General features: G+C 40.1%; 1 protein-coding gene across 2 annotated transcripts in view; it reads left to right on the top strand.

The window, feature by feature from the left end:
- The window catches only part of LOC136421453 (tryptophan 5-hydroxylase 2-like), a 27545-nt gene extending 7578 nt beyond the window's left edge, over positions 1 to 19967 (top strand). Inside the window, exons 2-14 of one of the 2 annotated variants that reach the window (XM_066408777.1) lie at positions 5991 to 6125; positions 9938 to 10072; positions 10771 to 10957; positions 11239 to 11345; positions 11814 to 11881; positions 12299 to 12349; positions 13355 to 13453; positions 13591 to 13637; positions 14036 to 14171; positions 17495 to 17621; positions 18167 to 18262; positions 18658 to 18791; positions 19169 to 19967. In XM_066408777.1, the coding sequence (XP_066264874.1) occupies positions 6000 to 6125; positions 9938 to 10072; positions 10771 to 10957; positions 11239 to 11345; positions 11814 to 11881; positions 12299 to 12349; positions 13355 to 13453; positions 13591 to 13637; positions 14036 to 14171; positions 17495 to 17621; positions 18167 to 18262; positions 18658 to 18791; positions 19169 to 19334 (1479 nt within the window). In that variant the 5' untranslated portion in view covers positions 5991 to 5999 and the 3' untranslated portion in view covers positions 19335 to 19967. Of the gene's footprint in view, positions 1 to 5990; positions 6126 to 8749; positions 8850 to 9937; positions 10073 to 10770; positions 10958 to 11238; positions 11346 to 11813; positions 11882 to 12298; positions 12350 to 13354; positions 13454 to 13590; positions 13638 to 14035; positions 14172 to 17494; positions 17622 to 18166; positions 18263 to 18657; positions 18792 to 19168 lie in introns of those variants that run through there. The other variant, XM_066408778.1, reaches the window with a different exon arrangement.

Raw genomic sequence — 19967 nt, 5'->3', positions numbered from 1 at the left:
CTAATTACATATAATGTTATACATGTAGGAAAACTAGTGTAGTTCTGCAAGAAAACCTGAGAAATATCATTGTTTTCAAAAAATTAATGATTTTTGCATAAAATGCCTTTCAGAAACCCGTTGCCATGGCAACATGAAAAATGATAAACTTTAACCATTAGTATAAAATTGTTCACAACAAAATTTTAGGAAAAGTCACCAAGTTTGGTAGTCGTAGCATACATCGTTTGGCAGTAATACGATGTCAAAGTTGCCGCGGGAACTTTTAGCCCCCCCCCCCCAGTCTGGATAGGGTTAACATTGGCGGATCACAACACTCCTAACTCTGAGGAGCTCCCTGGGTGCAAACGATAAACTGCCTACCAGGCTGTAAGATCCGAGGCAGACACAGTGACATACACGCCACAGCCTGTCACTCAAGAACGACGACATAAAAGAAGACACTCTGTGTTGTAAACACGTCAGGGACGAACAAAAGGATGGGGCAGCGCTGATCTCTAGTTTATTTGTGAAAGGCACTCGACCGGCAAGTCACGTACTACATACAGGCGATTCAGAATTCCTGATGTGATCTACTGATATCTACTGGGTATAAGTGAACGAAAAGAAAGATAGAAGAATAAAAGAAGGTCTTTGAATCAAAATATCATAGCGAACCAAGAAGTATGGAAGTAAAGGAATAAATAATAACAAGAGCGAAGGTCAAAAACCTTGTGTATGGATTCATTAAATCATGTAAACTATCTTTGTTGTATATTTTGCCTGACCTTTACCTCTTCCCTCGTGACCTCAATGAAAAGTGACCTGCAGGCCGATTTCAGCTTCTCGTGAACAAAAAAGCAAACCCAACCGAACAAGACGACAGGAGAGGAAGGTAAGATATTTAATGGTTTAAAGACAAAAATGGACAGGAAAAGAATGAAAACAAGAAGAGGAAGAAGGAATAAAAGAGAAATAGAAAAGGTTTAAAGAATGATTGCAAAGGGCGGAAAAAAGGAGGGAAGAAAAAGAAAGGAAGAAAGACAGAAAGAAAAAGAAAGAAAGAAAAAAAAGACAGAAAGAAGGGAAGAAAGAAAGAATAAGAAAGGAAGAAAGAAAATAGGCTCAATAAAAAGACTACACGACAGGAAAGCCAGAAAGGAAGCCTGGGTGTAGTCCTTATTTCAGTCACGCCACCATCCTGACCTAAGCCATGCTGGTACCAGCCCAACCACTTACACACGTCAGAAGCACGGCTTTGTAATACCAACAATATCCGGTGGAACAATAGCTACCTTAACCACAAACCGCCTTGCTAAGTGCAAAATCGACCATGTGGAAATCTCTAATCTGATAAAAACGTAAGATGGTGTTTCTGTAGCTTATGGCGTATTGAAGACGCGATGAAGGCTTACTAAAGTAGCTTTGCAACCTGTTGTAATGACCTGCATCTGATTCGCACGATAAAGCAACTCGTTTCAGAAAGTTAATCTGTTTTGCTTTGAAACTTTCAGCGTTTACTTGACTACAGTATCCGCTAGATTGCAGCTAGAATTCATTGACGTTGTTCTGAATTCCTCAAAAATGAACAAACCGCCCAAACGTAGATTTTGATAGCTACGAAATCAAAATATGCCGTAAAAATCGTTACATATGGCGGCGTTTGAAAATCACTTGTCAACTGGCATTCAGCGTACCCTTTTCAAACCACAGTGACAGTACTTTCACGTTGTTTTCGTACGCAGTGTCGCTCACTGAACTTTCAAGAATTACGCTGTTTGTAGTTCTTTCAGGTCAACGATCAGCAACAAAAGCTGCTATCTTATTGCAATTTCTGAAAATAGGAGGGTTTGAGTTGTGACAACAGTGTCGGAATACCATGATGATTGCTCTAGGACGTGTTTATTTTTGGTGACAGAAAAGTGGCCGGTCCTTTAAGGAAAGACGTATACGGTTCGCGAGCACGTATTCTACAAGTGTCATCAGCCTATATCAAGAGATACGTACAATACAAAAGCTCTTAGCGATTCCTTTATTGTCCCCGGATTTTCTTTCGCGGGAAAGTTTTTTTCGCGGTGTTTTTCTATGTTCGCGGTTGGAAGAAGTGCGTAATGCATAAGTGAAATATCGCGAAAAGGAAATCATTGCGAACATTTCACATATAACAGGACTAATTTTATTAGAACTAGATGTATCGGTCGGGCTTGTTTTGTTGCCTAGGATAGAATTGAGTCAACGTTCATTCATCAGTGGTTAAAAAATGCACCATCGTATACAATTTAATAGTGCTGCAGTTCATTCGTCCTTCGCATGTGCAGCATGTCGCTGCTGGACGCTTCGTTCATGTAGACTAAATAATGGTACTCTAACTCACCATTGCAGAGATAGCCTTGTATTTCTATGGTGCAAACTTTATCCACTGACCTCTTTTATGCTTCAATACACTTCGCGTCCATTTTCTAATTTCTTGCGTTACCACGCTTGGTCAACCACAAGCATCGTAAACTTTGTACAGAAAAGGTATGAAACGGGTTTTCAAATCACAAGGGGAAAAATCACCACTAAAAGAAGTTGGAACACAGTTTTATACGTCATTGATTGTCATTAATACTTAGATATTGTATTCCAAACTTGTTCTTATTGGTTTCAAAATAAGATTGGTGAAGTCAAGTCTGACCCTACATGTAATGGACCTTACCCCCCCCCCCCCAAATGCTATCTGTCAGTCATAAGCTGCCGTAATGATTGTTTGCATGATCACAGATCTGATGATAAGCCAAACTGTGTGCACAGGGCTTAGTGACGTCATGAGAGCAGCTAGGTCTTGACGAACCATCTCTACGTCTGTGACCTCATTGATAAGATCAAACCACATGTCAGTGACCAAAATATCAATTAAGCCATAAATTATCTAATTCAAACATGTATTACGCACATTAAAAGGTCATTTTGTATCCAAACGCATCCACCCGCGACGACCCATTCTCTTGCGGTGTGACAAAGGTCAACATGGCCGCAGTACCTGTCGTCTGCACCTGTCAATTTTGGCGCCACTTTTCAGTTGGGTTACGCGTCTGTTTACCGCGTGAATTGATCGTTGGTCAAATATCGCAAAGGTATACCCTAATATCCGATTCAAGCGACTCGATACCAAAGCGTAGGTACACGTCTTTAGAAAATAGCATCAACACAACGTTGTTTTATTCCTATGACAATATATCAATTGGAACATGGACAAAAAGAGAAACATCAAAACTATTACAAGAGAGAATTCTAGAAAGCCACCATTTTCGTGATCCAGTTAAATTTTACACAAACACGCGATGCAGTGCAAATTTTCGGTGCAACTAATAAATAAACAATACAACAGTAGCCAGAAAAAAAGGACTTGACTTAGAGTTGGCTTACCTCCAGTTTGGCACGGCCTGCGTTTTTTTTTTCGTACCGTCTGGTCCTCTGAAAAGGACACTTCCTTTAAGTCATCTGTGGTCAGGGCTCACTAAGAGTGAAACGTCCGAAGGACAAATATTTGACATAGATTATAGTTCAGCCACGAAACCGACACTTCCGGTGTGGTTAAAGTAGCTACTCCAACCCGTCCTGTATGTTTGTATCTCTTGGTCAAACAGTTATGTGGGGTCGATTGTGTGGCGGAACGGTAGGGTGTTCGGCCCAGAACCAAGCGGCCTTGGGTTCGAATCCCCCTGACGCCACCGATGTTGTGCCCTGGGGAAAGGCACTTTACACGGCTTTCCTCACCCCATCCAGGTGTAAAATGTGTATATTGTTCTGTGTACGTGGCACTGTTAAAATAAGTTATGAAAAACTTGTGCTTGCCTGTCAAAAAAACAAGTTATACGTTCTTCATAGTCGGATTTGTGAACCCAGCTGCAGTCCCCCTGAAAGTATTTCGCTCATGGGGATGAAATGGTTAATAGACCCCAAATGAGAAGCTTTGACCCTTCATACGATTTATGATTTATAGTATGGTCCACAAGGAAGTTTTAAAAAAGTGAATGAAATTAATCGCAGTGTTTCAACTACACATACATGTGAAAATTAGTCAAAACTTGCCGGCTAGGTGTCTTTTAGATCCTTTTTTTTAAGCTCAGCGGATGTCATGTGAACTGCAGCCGAGGCACAGGAGTAGCTTGTAAGGCTGCACCAAGTAATTTTTATGGATGACGTCCTTTGTAGACCCAACATCTAATGCGAGAGCGCGAAAAAAAAACAAGAAGGGCCGAAAAAAACAAGATGTCCAGATTTGAAATATCATAGTCGACGACGCATGTTAGGACACAAATTGAATGAGAGAACACAGTGTAACAACTAACAATTCTTTTGTTCATCAGGAAAACAGCAATAATTTGAATAAATCAGTTGAAGTTGAACAGCAGGTGTTGTCCTGTCCTGTTTCTTTCCATATTCCATTGATTTTGAGAAACAGAAACACAGTATATTAAAGAGGACCTCTTTGGTCATAGTTACAGGCAGCGGAATTTCTTTATTTTTTTTTTCTGGGAACAGACCAAAATCAATGCGCGCGCGGACGTCATCCATAAAAATTACTTGGTGTAGCCTAACAGCATTCAGGTGCCAATTCAAATCGACCAAACACACCACTTACAGTCTCAAAGCTGACGTATCCCTCTACCATTCAGCACACCTTCCGCCTCGTTCACGTGTATAGAATCATCTAGATATAATTGCTTCTAGTGGGATAATCTAGAAATGCCTGATTTTGGTTACATTGTATGTACCGCAATGATAGTGTCGACATATTTACTTGTTGTATCTATAGTTGTATAAGAGCAAACAAAAGTTCCTTAGTAGTTTTGTTTTGCCAATGAATTAAAGTTAATAATACTAACGTAGGTGTTGACAGATAGTTGATATTATTCCATGGTACGTTCATAAAGGTGGGATATCCAGGTACAACAATTGAATTAAATGATTTATAATGTTGGATTTTCAGGTACTCCCAGTATGGTAACAGTATGCTGTGTCAGGAATGTATAATATTGTCACCATCCCACCACAGTGACAGTTCTAGAACCTCTAGTCTAACAGGAGCTATTGACTTTCATCAGTAATACATAATATCATTCAAATTTAGAAACTCAAAGTTAGTGGATGCTACCTAGCGTCTGACTCTTTAGAAAGTTTATCGGGAGCTTGAGTCCTGTTTGTATTTTAACATTTTTCAGCTATATGTTATAAACGTATAACGTAACATTCATACACCACCGACGGTTTAAAATCTGAATCCATAATTATATAGTCCCATGGCAAGTTCTTCAGTTAAGTTTCATTGTTTCTATCCGGTTACACTAGACGGCACGTATAAAAAGCACGTATTCCGAACGTCGTGCTACGTTCAGTATGAGCCATCTGTTTACCGTAAAATGGCCGGATCAATAGAACCCTAATTGCGGCTTGTGACGTAAATACGCAGATGGGTGCAATAGCTGCCGGAAAACTCCCACTGGCTGTAACACGTGCGTTCTTTACCGAATCCAGATGGGATTTTGTGGTCTTTATTGTCGTCAGATGCATATCACGCCCGTAACCCAGGAAATTCGTGTACGTAGTCCATTGTAGTTCGTTAAATGGTGCTTGATTGGCCACTCGAGTTGCGTGTGGCAGTAGAGGGCTCCACGCAACAATCACTGCAATTTACTGGCGGGATGCAAACAACAGCTTGCACACACAGCCATCCAAATGTATCTTTACGACTCAAACATTCGCCCTAGCCATACCAAAAAAGATAAAATCTCCTTGGTCCTTCATAGATTGTAGTTGAAGGTGGATGCCATTTTTACAAACTCTTCGAAAACTGTCTTTACATTACCTGCAACTGTGTAAGTCTACGAAACAATTTGTTTGTCAGAGACAACGAAATTAAGATTGCTTGTTTCTCAGCCCGATAAAGAGGCTGCCTCTCATTGAAAAATATTGATAGGTGCACTTCTGACAGACTGTTTACGGGCGATGCTTTGTGTATATTTCAGCCGAGCTCCATGTTCGTCAGAAGTTGTGTGAGGATCACTGCCACGATGTCGGGAAGGAAACTGCTTGGGCGGAGGTTTTCTGACGTCTTTCCCTTAAACAACGGCAGCCGCTGTTCTCTTCTGAACAAAGGAGGGGTAAGTCTTGCGTCTTCTCTTGGCAGTAATTTTGGTGTAGAAATCATCAAATTTAGATTAGCAGAGGTTGTTTCAACACAATTTGTGTTGTAGTGTTCTCTATGTTTATCCAGGGCGGTGTTTTCAGTACGTAATCGTTTCACAGATTTGTGCTACAGCAACAATCAGTTATCGTCATTTAAAGGCCCGTGTCGTAATAAGTTGACCCCACCCCCCCAAAAAAACTACAAATTTTCTCTCTTTCAAAATGGTTTGAAATCCATATTCTTTACAAGTTCTTAGATACATTGTTGTTATCCTACGGTTAAAAGACAATTATTAGTTCGTTCTTTTGGTAAGCTACTTCAATTGCTAGCACAAAAGCTACTCTTTGTCCAATACTCCGGACGAAAGCTAATCCGGGATCGTAAACAAATCAAGGTTTTTTTTAACGTTTTCGCACGGCCCAGCGACGTTATAGTTTTAGCCCGCGATTACCACAATGAAAAAAATGATTCAACTTAAAAAAAAGAATGTTTTATAGTTATTCCAATGAAGGAACAAATGTAATAGGTAAAATCAAGATGCTATGTATGTGCAACAGGAATTCAAATCTTAATCTCCAAGCAGATCTCCACGGTGCTAAAATCGTGCAAGCTAGCCAGAGAAGCTCCATTCAGCCAGGGAAATAAAAACTCCTTCTGCCAGTTGGATTCGGTCTTTGCAACCGTTGGATCTGCTTGGAGATTATTCAAATCTGTGGTTCATCTTAGGGTGTTCGAATACTAAGATATAAAGTTAAGACAACTGGGCTCTGTAAACCTTCCAAAAGCCCATTTCTCCTCCACCTTTTGAACCTTGTGTGTTGTAAAACATACGTATTAAGATAAGAGAGGTTTATGGAGGTTTTGTTGATATGAATTTAGTTCGTACTATCAATATAAGCTTTATTCTCGTATGATGTTCCATCTCTGTAGTTTGGAAGTACTGTCTGATAGATTGAAATACTCCTCCGGAAAAAAAACATCTTATTCTTCCTACTTGGGAACTCTACAAATGTACCATTTTTAACTAATTTCTGTTCAGCTGATTTAGGAAATTGTTTTAAAGAAAATGCATACAGTAAGAAGAATTGTAGTCTACAAGATCTTATAGGTTCCACGTTTGTACCGACTGCCATCTGAATCGATTTCGGTTTTATTACAAAAGAAGTTTATAATACAATTTTTTGCTGGAAAAAAAAGTGAATCATAAGTTAGAAAGGACTTTTCCAAAAGTTTTGATCAATATTGATTGCTCTTAAACTCTGTAGTCTAATTTGTTCTCTCTTTTTGACGAAAACATGGCCAAAACATTAGTCTCAGCGTTCATCAAGACAATTAAATATTATTCAATCTTAGGCCGATACAAACATTGGATTGTGTCTCTTTTGAAACGGTTTTGGGTGGACTGAAATACGAGGAAGACTAGTTAGCAGCTTTGAATTTCTCTATTCCACGTTCAGAGTTTGAGAAGAGAAATATTTCTAATGATATAAGATAGCAAAGTGCAGCACTGTTATGTGTATCGAGTGTAGCATCGAAAATTTCAAACCGACTCACGTATTTGTTTCTGACGAATATTGACCGAAGAGTTGAAGAAATCACGGAAAGTGCGCAAGTAAAGTTACATTATCACAGCAAGAAATCCGAATACCCCGCAACCTAATCGCTCAAAAATTCAATAAAAGCAACCAATCGTTCGACATAGGTCAATTTTTTTCACGAGTTGTTTTTCAAAACTGTACGAAATCTATAGTTTATAAACGTAGCTCAGCTTGTGAACAAAGACTCTTGCGGTAGAGATCATAGGTTATTTGGTCTTGTGGTTGGTTGGTGCGATGTCGTGTCCGAGCACAAGCCTTCTAAAACGTCTTCTCTTAAAAATCATGTGCGTTGAAAAATCGGTGAGTACATCCTGACGTTTCTAATCTAAATTTGTAGATCAAATATTAGAAGAGGAGTGGCTGCCTACCGATTGAGCTACTTCCATTTGCTAATTGTTTATTGGGGGTAATAAAATGCCCTAATTTGTTTACTGTTTAAATGTAGAAGCTCCTTTACGTAGAGCAATTGTAAACAAATGTCTTGGCAAACCAGAACGCTAAAATGATGTCACCTGTATCTGACGACGTTTGGTTGTAACCTTGGTGATGGCAACAAAACGAACATCTTTGCATTTCCGCGCGGTCCTTGACACAGAGTGCCGTGCGTCAGACGTCTTTTTGATTCCACTAATTTTCCAAACATCGCATTATTCGGTGAGATTTCGGTTGATTTATCCTTTATTGTATTGTTATATAATGTCAGACGCACTGGCATTTGTTAAAAGGCAAATCCTTTTCTAGTGCTTTCGTCATTGAATACTATGCCCAGCTTGCAAGAAATGGCGAAAGTTCATGCATTGTTTGCAACGTGCTTATACGAGCTTCCTACAAAGGGAGGATCTATAGAACTACCACATAAAGTTTGTAGCCGCAGAAAAATAAAAAGGAAGCCTTTCTGCCATGATGTCATCGATGACGTATGCTCCGGTTTTGATGACGTCGCTATCACACAATCGCTTTGGAATGTTTGTTGGTTGGGAGGGGTCTTCGAACGACTTTAAATACTTCGGGACAGAAACATTCAGTGCAACTGGAAAAAAACACGACAGACGAAGCGTTTTGGATTCTAACACGCTCACAGATTTCAAGAATTCAATCAGGTATTTTATGATATAATTATGAATATTAGGTATATCTGCATGTCTCTTTTTACCAGCCTGACACTAATGTTGTGGAAGTAAGTTTGAAATATCAAATTATTTTCTCGTATGGCCTCGGTCCGATGTAATCTACAGTTTATTTCGTCGTTGTCAAGTTGGTCCGAATTGTATTTCTATCCGATATGATAGAGCCAGAGAGACAAATTGTATCATTCAAGGATAGTTCAAAGTATTTAGAATAGGAAATTTTCACTCTATTTCCCTTTCAATGAAGCATGCAGGTGGGTGTTATAGTAATGTATTGTAGCTCGAGCGTATGCAGTGTTTTTTTCAACCTTGAAAAGTTTACATTCTCTTCGGGATTACATTCTCTTCAGTCGTGGCCGTTTCTCAAAAATTCAAGGGAGAAAGTCAGGGTCTATTTGACATAGCATAGGATATGGGTTTTATCGGCAGTTCTTTGAGAATTCTTCCAGTATTTTATTTCTTACCTCTACTCGCTTGATAGTGACATGTTGATCTTTAGAGAGTCATATATAATATCTAAATGTCCGTAAAAGCATGAGCTACATGTATGATTTACTGAAATACAAATAGCTGCATCCGCCGCCATGTTGTTGTCCCTTCTGTGTCACGTGGAAACGCTGTATAATGTTACAATAAAACGTATCTTCTCCTTATCACTAGTCGAACGAGATACGTGCAGGTCGTCTTGAACTAGACAGGGTTTTAAAATCATTATACCCACGCCTTGACGTACTGTTCTATGTCCTCTGTAATCATTGAAACGTTCAGAGGCATATCGCAACAAGATGATAGCACTCATCAATTACGTATGTAAGATGATTAGAAGGTATCGGTCACGTAATATTATCAAAAAGAGAGATAAACTGCCCCTATTACTGGAATGAATCACTGTTTCTCCTATCATTTTTGCGTAACGTGAACGTCCTTGAATAAGGACCGATGTGGCGGTCTTTCAATTAGAGTACAGACGTTGTCGTAAGTAAAATGATATTGATAACACTCGCCATTCAGAAACGACGGATGCAATAATATCTAATGTCGCATGTTCAACCGTTGCTCAGACTGTAGGACCAGGAACCCGTAGGCGGATCTCGTCTTTCCCTTGTGAGGAGACGTTCACACCTGTCCGCACTCCGGTCATCCTGTCTATGACGAAGGACGTCGGGGGCCTTGCCGCTGTGCTACAGTTATTTCAGGTAATGCACTGTTGAACTTTAACTAAATTTGAATAAACCGTTTACCATCGCGAGTGATTATAATAACCACGCTGAATTTTTTATTAGATCTCTGGCCTTCTTTGGGATAATGAAGGACACATTTCTTATAGAATGTGATCCGGAAGTGTAGCGTGAGCAACAGGTCAAAGGTGGTTAAAAGTCGGTATCGGCTCCCGTCTCACCTCAAGAGAGGTTGATAGGCCCTGATTGAGATTGCTTCTTCTACGTCTGATATTGTTTGATATGTGATAGAACGACTGTGATGTTAAGAGTTCTCCGGGGTTTTAATGTAAAAAAATATAGATTTCTTTTTTTTACAAATTGAAAAAAGTAGGATTTTTTCATGATATTCTAAACCAACACAGATTAACTTCCATGCTAGTTTACGGGAAGGTATTGGCCGACTGGATAAAGACGTTGCTTCTGACATTATTGCTAACAAAAGAAATTGTAAGATAGTTACCTTTGTTTAACGTATTTGCGATAAAGACACGTTGGACAATTCATGTATTCGTCGAAGTTTAAAGTAAATGCAGATGAGCGTACGAAATGAATCCAAATGCTGTGCTTACGAGTTGTAACAACCCCAACAGAAAACCACTATAGCTGTTGAGGAATTTGATCTTGGTCAATCTTGGTCAGTTTTAATCAAAGACATTCATTTTTCAATGCTGTAGGAAGAACAGGTCAGCGTTCTACACATCGAGTCACGACGCTCTCTTCGGCGGAAATCGGAAGTCGAAATCTACATGGACTGCGAAGCCGACAAGACCCGAATGAACGAACTGATCTGTCGGATTCAGCGGGAGACTAAGCTCGTCAAGGTGGACACACCAGACAGCATAGGCAAGGACAATACACAAGGTATTCAACTCCAAGCTCTAAATAACTATTTTGGAAAATGCTAATTGCAGTAATCAATCAAACTTAATTCAGGTCAACGTTATTGTCAAGAAAAATGACTGAGAAAGAATATGCTCTCTTATTTGCCGTAGATTTGAAAAAACTCCGCTAGAAATGTGAAAAATCTGCTCAAAAATCCATTTTTTTTCTTTTGCTAGCCCCTAATGGACGAGACATTATGTCGCAGATGTATATGTAGTTACGGGGCCTTGTGATGACGTAATGATTGACATGTTGTTCAGACGAGGAGGGATTTGAGGTGCCCTGGTTCCCGCGCAAAATCAGTGAGCTGGACAAGACGTCGTGCCGAGTCCTGATGTATGGAAACGACCTTGACGCTGACCACCCTGTAAGTGGTACAGTCCAATTTATCCAAGAAGATGTTGGGTGGAAGATAGAAACGTTTTCTGACTGCTTGACCTCTCTGGAAGGACTGACAGAAACGCCAGGCATTCGGAAAACGTTGAGAGTTCCACCCAACATCTACTTGAAGATTAGGCATTGTTAAGATTAATATGCACTCCTAACACCATTTACGTCCACAAAAGACAACATCTATTCATACTTTCGGTCAGTGTTCCGATCTGTCATGGTTGGTTTTTGGTCGCTAAGGAAGTTTTGTTCTTTTAGCATCTTTGATTACTTGTAGGTTTTTCTAAAGTCAGTCAATCTTCTTAAGGTCAGTAGCGAACGCGTCTCCGTTCAATGGCGGTTGATGGGTTCTGATGTATATATAGATAAACACGTGATTTCTTATGAATAGATTTGATTTTATATATATACATGCTGATATCTCCCCTTGTGTCTGTATCCATAGGGTTTCAAGGACAATGTTTACCGGGAAAGAAGAAAGCAGTTTGCAGAGATCGCCCTGAATTACAAATAGTGAGTAAATGGCGATTGATTGTTATATGTGATTCAGAAAGTCTTAAAAATGTCCACCGGCAAGACCTCTTCCGAGCACATTTTACAATCCAGCGCACATTGTTTTTTGGCTAGAAGCTTTTAAGCTTTTATATGCTATGATATTTCAAAGATGTTAAGAACTGAAGTCACAATCTTTCTATCTAGGACAGTGTGTCCTAGATTTTTGCCTGTCTGTGTGTACGCGTACGATAGCATGACGTTGTGTATGTGTGTTTCAGCGTGTGTGGGCATGACGTTGTGCGTACGTGCTTGTGTCTTTGTGTCTGCACAATACAGAGTTGCCTCTGTGTTTGTTTTGGCTTGGAGGATCGCAAAGCTGTATTGATGGAGGGGGGATATAATTACTATATTGATTATATTGTTTGCGTTTTGCAGCGGCCAACCTATACCCAGAATAAAGTATACAGAAGAAGAAGTGAGCACATGGTGAGACCTTATGTGAAATAGCATTCACGCTCTTATTACTAGTACATAATAGTACTACTATTAGTTAATGCTTCTTGATGATAAACTACTGGCTATTCTTATGAGAAATAGTGTTTGGCGGTTCCAATATTGCTGACCGTCCATGAAGACTATGTTTCCGTAGCTCTAGCGGTAATACCTTCCTTCCCACTAGAGGCAGCGACCGTGCTGCGAGCGCGCTGCGACTGCGTAAGACCCCCTATCACTTGACATTTGGCACGCTGGCGGCGTAGCTGTGTCCTAAACTGGGTTTGTGTTACCCTCGACTTTATAATGGGAATATCATTCAAAACGTAAAAGTATGACCAAAAGCTGGAATCGCGATCAGTAGCAAGTCAACGTCACACAGGTTCTAGCTACTAGAAAAATAATCGATAGCGGATGTCTGCTTTTACCTTGACGTCAAAAACATGATTGCTCACTTAACCTTAAATGTAATATTTGATAGCGGAATGTCAAGCCTTCCTCATATCAAGCATTCAATAAATAGCCCAATCCATTTGACGCAGAGACCAAAATTTAAATGCCCTCAATTTATCTTATTTGATTTTCGCTGCGTGGGTTTGACCGTTGCTGGGTTTCTGGTATTACGGTACCTCATTTATGAGAGTTGACGTTTTAAGCTGCGTAGGCAACGAGTAAGGGCCCAATTTTTTTACTGACGAAATATTCAGAAAAATGTCAGCGTTACGTTTTGGAGACTTGTCAAATGCTTTATCAGAAATTTCAAAATTAATTTCGAAAACAACCATAATGTACAAAAATGGATTTAAGTTCACATTTACTGAACCATTGACTTGACTTTGTAATAATCAAATTCGTCGAGTTTTCAGCTTTTTTCCTTTTATCTTTCTTTAAACGTAAATAACCATTTAACCAGAGCACATGACCTTGTTAACCCATGACGACTGTGATTGGTCAATATTTTATTTTATTACTTATTTGAATTTTTGTTTTGTTACTTAGGGGTGCCGTGTATCGCGAGCTGACGTCACTCTATCCGACACACGCCTGTCAACAGCACCTCAACAACTTGCCTCTACTGCGCATGTACTGTGGATATAGGTGGGCATTCTGTCTCGTCCCCAGAGCACTTCGGTCAATATTGCATTCTACTCTGGGTTCGAGTTCATCACATCCGTATGATGACAAAATGACAGCTTTACATGATATGCACATTGATATTTTGATATGTTTTTCAGAGAAGACAACATTCCTCAGCTGGAAGATGTGTCAGCATTTCTTAAAGGTTAGTTTTACATTCTTAATACTTACAATTCTTGTCGAGACGAAACTTAACAGTCAAATTTGCAAGGGGGTAACATTTGAAGAGTCCATTCTTTCATTGTAATTTCAAATTCTAAAAAATCTAATTTCGAAGTATAAGTAAGTTGAAATGGTTCATTTTTGAACCGGAGTGATTTTGAATTATATTGGGGGGTTGCAGATGGCGGGGAATGAAATATTCTGCGTTTGCTCGCAAATGTTGCCTGTATAGGATCAATGAAAGTCATGTTTTTTGTGTTTTGGCATTAGGTTAGGGCGCTAAAGGGAAAATGATTCTATTTCGTTCTCATAGGGATGAAATATTTACAGGTCATATTCCTTAATACGCAGTAACAATATGTCTGTGACCTTTGACCGCAGAACGGACAGGTTTCCAGTTGCGGCCGGTGGCGGGGTACCTGACACCACGTGACTTCCTGGCGGGTCTTGCCTTCCGTGTGTTCCACTGTACCCAGTACATCCGCCACAACACCGACCCTTTCTACACACCCGAACCGTAAGCAAACGATCGTTATTATCTCCATGAAAAATGGAGATATTGTTTTGGGTGTGTCTGTGTGTCTGTGTGTCTGTGTGTCTGTTTGTTTGTTTGTTTGTTTGTTTGTTTGTCTGTCTGTCTGTTTGTGTTTCCGGACTACTGTAGTCAGCATAACTCAAGAACCTCTTGAACGATTACGATGATATTTGATATGTGGGTAGGTGTTGTGAAGCCGAAGTTCAAAGTCGATTTTGGGCCCCCTGGTATGTGACCTTGGTACTGCAGCAAAACTTCAATTTTTGTATCTTTTGACCTGGACGTGCTGTGGTCTTGTTTAAAGCTTGAGGCTTGTCGGTGTATCTCCATGCCTGTCTATGTATGTGTCTGTCTTTCTGAGTTTAAAAAAAGTTAAAGTCCTTCCCGCACCGAAAGTGCATAAGGCGGCGCCCATCTCCGGTTCCACAGACCTTGGGCCACACAACTTTGTGCAAGTCACTACAGCAGGGGGCTAGTCCACTGGTAGTGGCGTGTGTTTATCTGCGATGCTCTTTCCCAAATGCTGAGTGCTAATCAGAGAAAGCAGTATGTACCATTTTTAGAGTCTTTGGTATGACCCGGCCGGGGTTCGAACTCACGACCTACCGTATGCAAGGCGAACACTGAGTGTTTCTGTAATTCTCAACATTCAAAGTGCAACGTTGCAATACATTATCAGCCCTGCTTTTTTACTCGGTTGCACTAATAAGCACCCAAAGGTTTCAGGGAAGTTACTTTGAACTCCGCTTGGACGCAATACACGGTGGTCAAAATGGCCTTGATTTTTCCTAACTTGGAATTCATGAATATTGATAAGGACTCGATGTCAATCACTCCTTTCACTATTGGCAACAGTAGCTGATTGGTTCACACCTTTGCAGGCGGGATCCAGATTTGTTTTGGTTACACCAAGCCGTGTAGAATTTTCCCCGCGAACTTGTCCTTTTCAAATGCGTGCCTTGTCTCCGCCCCCATTGTTCTCCGGTTGGCACATGAACAATACCCACGCTATCATGTCAGTTATTCCCACATTGAAGCTTCGTACAGACACCATCGTTTCAATTCTTTCTGAGCTATATTTTCGTCCATCTTACCTCACAAAATGCGAGAGCTATAGCCACTAAGAAATGGCAATTTCCGCCGTAACTCACAGCCATTCCCGGGTCCTAGATTCCGCGCCCAACGCGCTGGGTAAGGGGCCCAACTCGCCGAAATGACAAACAAAAACCCGGCATTTCCTACGTACATTATCTGCGACTTTGTTTGAACACACACTCAAAATCGACAAAGTCAAATGTTCCTATATTAGACGAATCCCGTGTGGAAGCATGCGACCCGATAACGTAACGCTCCCCTTATTTGAACATGGCGTCTTTGATCAGGAACTCGTGAACCGGTGTGCCTGACCCTGTACCGACACAGCTACTCATGATAAATAATCAAAACCTACGTTTTCCGATTTGATTACACATTCTTTCTAGTAACAAACTCCTTACATTTTCTAATTTTTCTAATGAAACGAGGTCACAGTGCGTATTCAATACGCGTGGTAACAGCGCACACGCCAGCGTCTAACTGATGCGCCGAATGTGTCGGTTTGCGCCGACATACACAAACCGACAATCTTTCTGGCGGCTTTGGTTATAAAAAGTGCGTTCCTATAAGGAGGAGTGAATTTAAAAAAAGATACATATTAGTAAATGAAATGCTGGGAAACATGGAGGCTGAAGACAGTGTTTTTCTTTATCAGCAGAACTGAATTAGACCGGAAATTCCCTTTGTTTACAATTACCGACGCCATGTCTGTTTTCTCAACCTCCTTAATGTAACATACTTGTGGGTCTCAATCGGGACAATTTTTTTACATCATTTCACCCATGTGTCTTCCAGTCCCAAAACTGTACCGTTCGGGTGTTTTTAATTTAAAGGTGCGCGAAGTTTCTGTCTGTACAAACTTCGGTCACCCGGTCGATTTATACAATCATAACAATGTTTCAATTTCTCGTGCCGACAAAACATTTCATGAAATGTCTCCTATGAAACTTCAATAATACCTAAGCGATTTGCTTACAGTACAACTTAACGAATAAACGATCTTTTGATGCTTTCTTGAGAGGACTGAATAAGAATTCACTACTGAGGTCTTTGGTAGTTGAAAATCGCGGGCAATTATCTCGCTTGGCCCGCTCGACGAATACAATGGAAGTATTTCTCACTCATTTGCATCTGGCTTGTGACAGGGCCTAGCGAAATCTTCTGATCTTCGCCGACGCCTTCATTATACTGGCCAAATATTTCCTTTCTACCACGTGTAGTCTCTGAACATAGCGAACCCTTCATATTCTGGCCCATATCTTTTAATCTACAAAGGATAATTTGACAAAATTCTCATGATCGAAAGAACAAAACCTCGTCACCATTTTGATGACGTAGTATCTTTGTTCCATGGTGGCTCACGGGAGATATGGACGGAAATGTGACCCAAAATTCTTCAAAATTCCGTATCATGATTTTAGATTTCACAGACATCGTCTAAAGTTTCATAGAAATGAAAAATTATTGGTATAAACACTGACAAGGACTTCAACTAATGTTTAGTACATAAATCAGAAAAAAATCCTTTGAGCAGCGGCTACAAAATTGAAAGTTCAGTCACCGGAAGTAGCTTGGCTTACGTTCTCCTGATTAACGTACTATTTTCAACGCAGTGTATAGCTGTCACTTTTATTCGTACATGTATTTGAAAAGCCAACATATCGTCTTTGTAGGTACTTCTTGTTGTTTCTTGACACGGCCATCGGTTCTTGCGTTATTTTGAGATACATTTTGCACTGTGTACTGGTATAAAGCTATGAATGCAGGGTCGCGGTGGGCACCCCGCGGTGCGGTGGGCGGAGCAGACATGAATAGCGTTGCGGAAAAATGCATAGCAATTGGACCACCGTGATATTTGCTACATTATGGATTCAATTCTGCAGGTAGTTTTACACACAAGATTAAAGATCCGACCGTGTCCACTTTTTTTCTTCAATTCAGTCTATGGCTTTCTGAACAAATTTCCGGCTGGCGTGTTGAAAATGCCTTTCACTGTTATTCAAGAATATAGATATCAGCCTCTAAAACTGATCATTTGTTGATCTTGCAAAGTATTCGTGTGAATATCTACAGATATGTTTGTGATGAAACGCTACTGATAAAAAGAAATGCAGTCTTGAATATAGCAATACACTCTCCATGCAGTATGTGGGATTTTTTTTTACCATGCCTATTTTCCTTGGGTATTTAAGTTTTTCACTGTTTATCAGGGACTGTTGCCACGAGTTGCTGGGTCACGTGCCTATGCTGGCGGACCCGAGTTTTGCCGAGTTCTCACATGAGATCGGGCTGGCCTCGCTCGGCGCCTCGGACGAGGAAGTGCAGAAGCTAGCTACGGTGAGTTTACCGTCGATCGCTTATCAAGATGTTTTTGTTATTACATACTATTAAAACGCCCCCTTTCTTCAATCTTTCAACGCCGTATGACGCTATACGTGAGCCTTTAACAGACAGGATCTCTCTGTCCTGACATTTCATCTTTACAAATTAAATATGTATTTCAAAGAGGAATACTGACTTTTTGCTAGAATTGGTAAGCTGTGTTTTAAGAATAAAACATCCGATGACTTTCAAAAGATTCATTAACAATCATGTTTTCAGTACCACGGAGAGCAATTACACGTACGTTCTCTCTGTTGAGCATCGGGAGACCAGGATAGTCTTAATACATCCATCATATCGAAACAAATCTTTGGATGCAAATCCTACCAAAACATTTCTTCTATTTTTTAGGCTCATATTTGCTTTAGTTCTTATAGCACATAAAGCAGGGCTTGTGCCTGACAGTATTGATGACGAGTCTAGACTGTTTTTTCTCTTAAGGGTTATTGAAGAGTTTGCCTCTCTGTCGTTTCTAACGCGTTGTTTGTGTTTGTGTTCAGTGCTATTTCTTCTCGGTGGAGTTCGGGCTGTGTAAAGAGGACGGAAAGATACGGGCGTATGGAGCGGGGCTGCTGTCCTCAGCTGGGGAGCTAAAGGTGAGAGACCGAACCTTAAACTCCTGGGGTGTATTTTTTTATCGAATAAGATATATAATGGTTGGATTTTGTAGTTGTGAACGGCAAAAATTAAAGTCAAAATGTATCATGTTTTGGCTTTCTTGAATCTGATTTAGAACATTAGCCGTTCAAATAGAGTTTGACCACAGTTAGATTTGAATACAGTGTAACAAGTGCATATGAACAGGACAACATTTTCAATGCTTCCGTGAAGTAAATATGAACGTTTGCCTCTCCCAGATTGGATAACAGAACTTTCTGGGTTAAAACGAAATGAAAACGTTTTCTAAATACCTCATTAAATGTTTAAAAAGATATAGGTTTGCAACTGTACTTAAATGTAACGGCTATGGACGTTCAATGTTTTTACCTAGCATGCACTGACGCAAGAGGATAAAGTTCTGCCCTTTGACCCGGAAGCTGTTGTTCAGCAGGAATGTCTCATCACTACTTATCAGGACGTCTACTTCCTGTCCAACAGTTTTGATGAGGCAAAAGAACAGATGAGGTAATTTTCACATTTATTAGGACTTGTCCTAAGAGTTGCGTTGGCGCCAGTACCATTTGGGTCTCTAAGTGTAAACAACAAATGGGACATCTATTAATAAAATGACGTCATATATATTTTAGATTCCTGAGGTGGGATGGCTGGGATCCGCCATCTTGAATCCATCATCTTGAATTTGTTTTTAAATGCACCAATTTCAACATATAAAGTAAGCACACAACGAAAATCGACTGAAAATGTGTTTATATTTACATCTTTTATTAGCAATTGAAGTCATTAGCAATATATTCGATACGGATCAACATCAATATGTTAATCGTCAACATCATAATAGCGTATCTTTTGATTAAATATACTCGTACACTTTTCTGTTATAGGTCTTATGCCAAGAGTATAAAACGCCCGTTCACCGTGCGGTACAACCCATACACGCAGACCGTTGAAGTTCTGAACAGCACCCGCCAGGTGGCGCGCGTGATCCAAGAACTTCGAGCAGAGCTGGACACCCTTAGCCACGCCCTAGACAAGATGGAGACTGTGTAATAGTGTGACGTCACCTAAACAAGACGTATAGATAAGACTTTGCAGTTAAAGTACGTAATATGTTATGTTGTCCTGTATGAACAAGTACGTGTACAGCTTGAAAAGCTATGACAGGTTAACTTCTTTCTGGAAAGAAAAGTAAACAGAGTAAAGGTGTCCGTATTTGTTGCCTAATATATATATATTTGGATGTAAAAGGCAGTTATGTGTCTCCATAGTTATTTCCTATGGTCATTTAAGGTATACCGTAGGCTTCGAATGTACAAAACAGCTAATTGAATCAATGAGGTATGTGTACGTACTAGAAAAAGCAAACAAAAACAAGAACTCCCTGAAGAAGGCTAATGTGTACATCTATTAATGAATAGCCGTGTAAAACGTAATATGTGATGGTATTTCAGAGCATGACGCGATATGACAGCGTCATACGTAATCCAGTATGATAATGACCAAAGAGTCGTTGATGTTTGTGGTGTTGTGACAATTATAATTAAACTTCATGAAATACCGTTTACTTTAGTCGCTTACAGGTAGACTAAGAATAAGTGATCTGGATGTCATGTTTCCTTTACTCCGGGAAGGAGGGTCACCTTCTGAAGGAGTATTGTAAATAAAGTTGTGCGCACGTTCGCA

Source organism: Branchiostoma lanceolatum, chromosome 16 (assembly GCF_035083965.1).
Source record: "Branchiostoma lanceolatum isolate klBraLanc5 chromosome 16, klBraLanc5.hap2, whole genome shotgun sequence".
In the NCBI taxonomy this organism is placed as follows: Eukaryota; Metazoa; Chordata; class Leptocardii; order Amphioxiformes; family Branchiostomatidae; genus Branchiostoma; species Branchiostoma lanceolatum.
The sequence above is the reverse complement of the archived record's forward strand: the minus strand, read 5'-3'. Positions and strand labels throughout refer to the sequence as shown.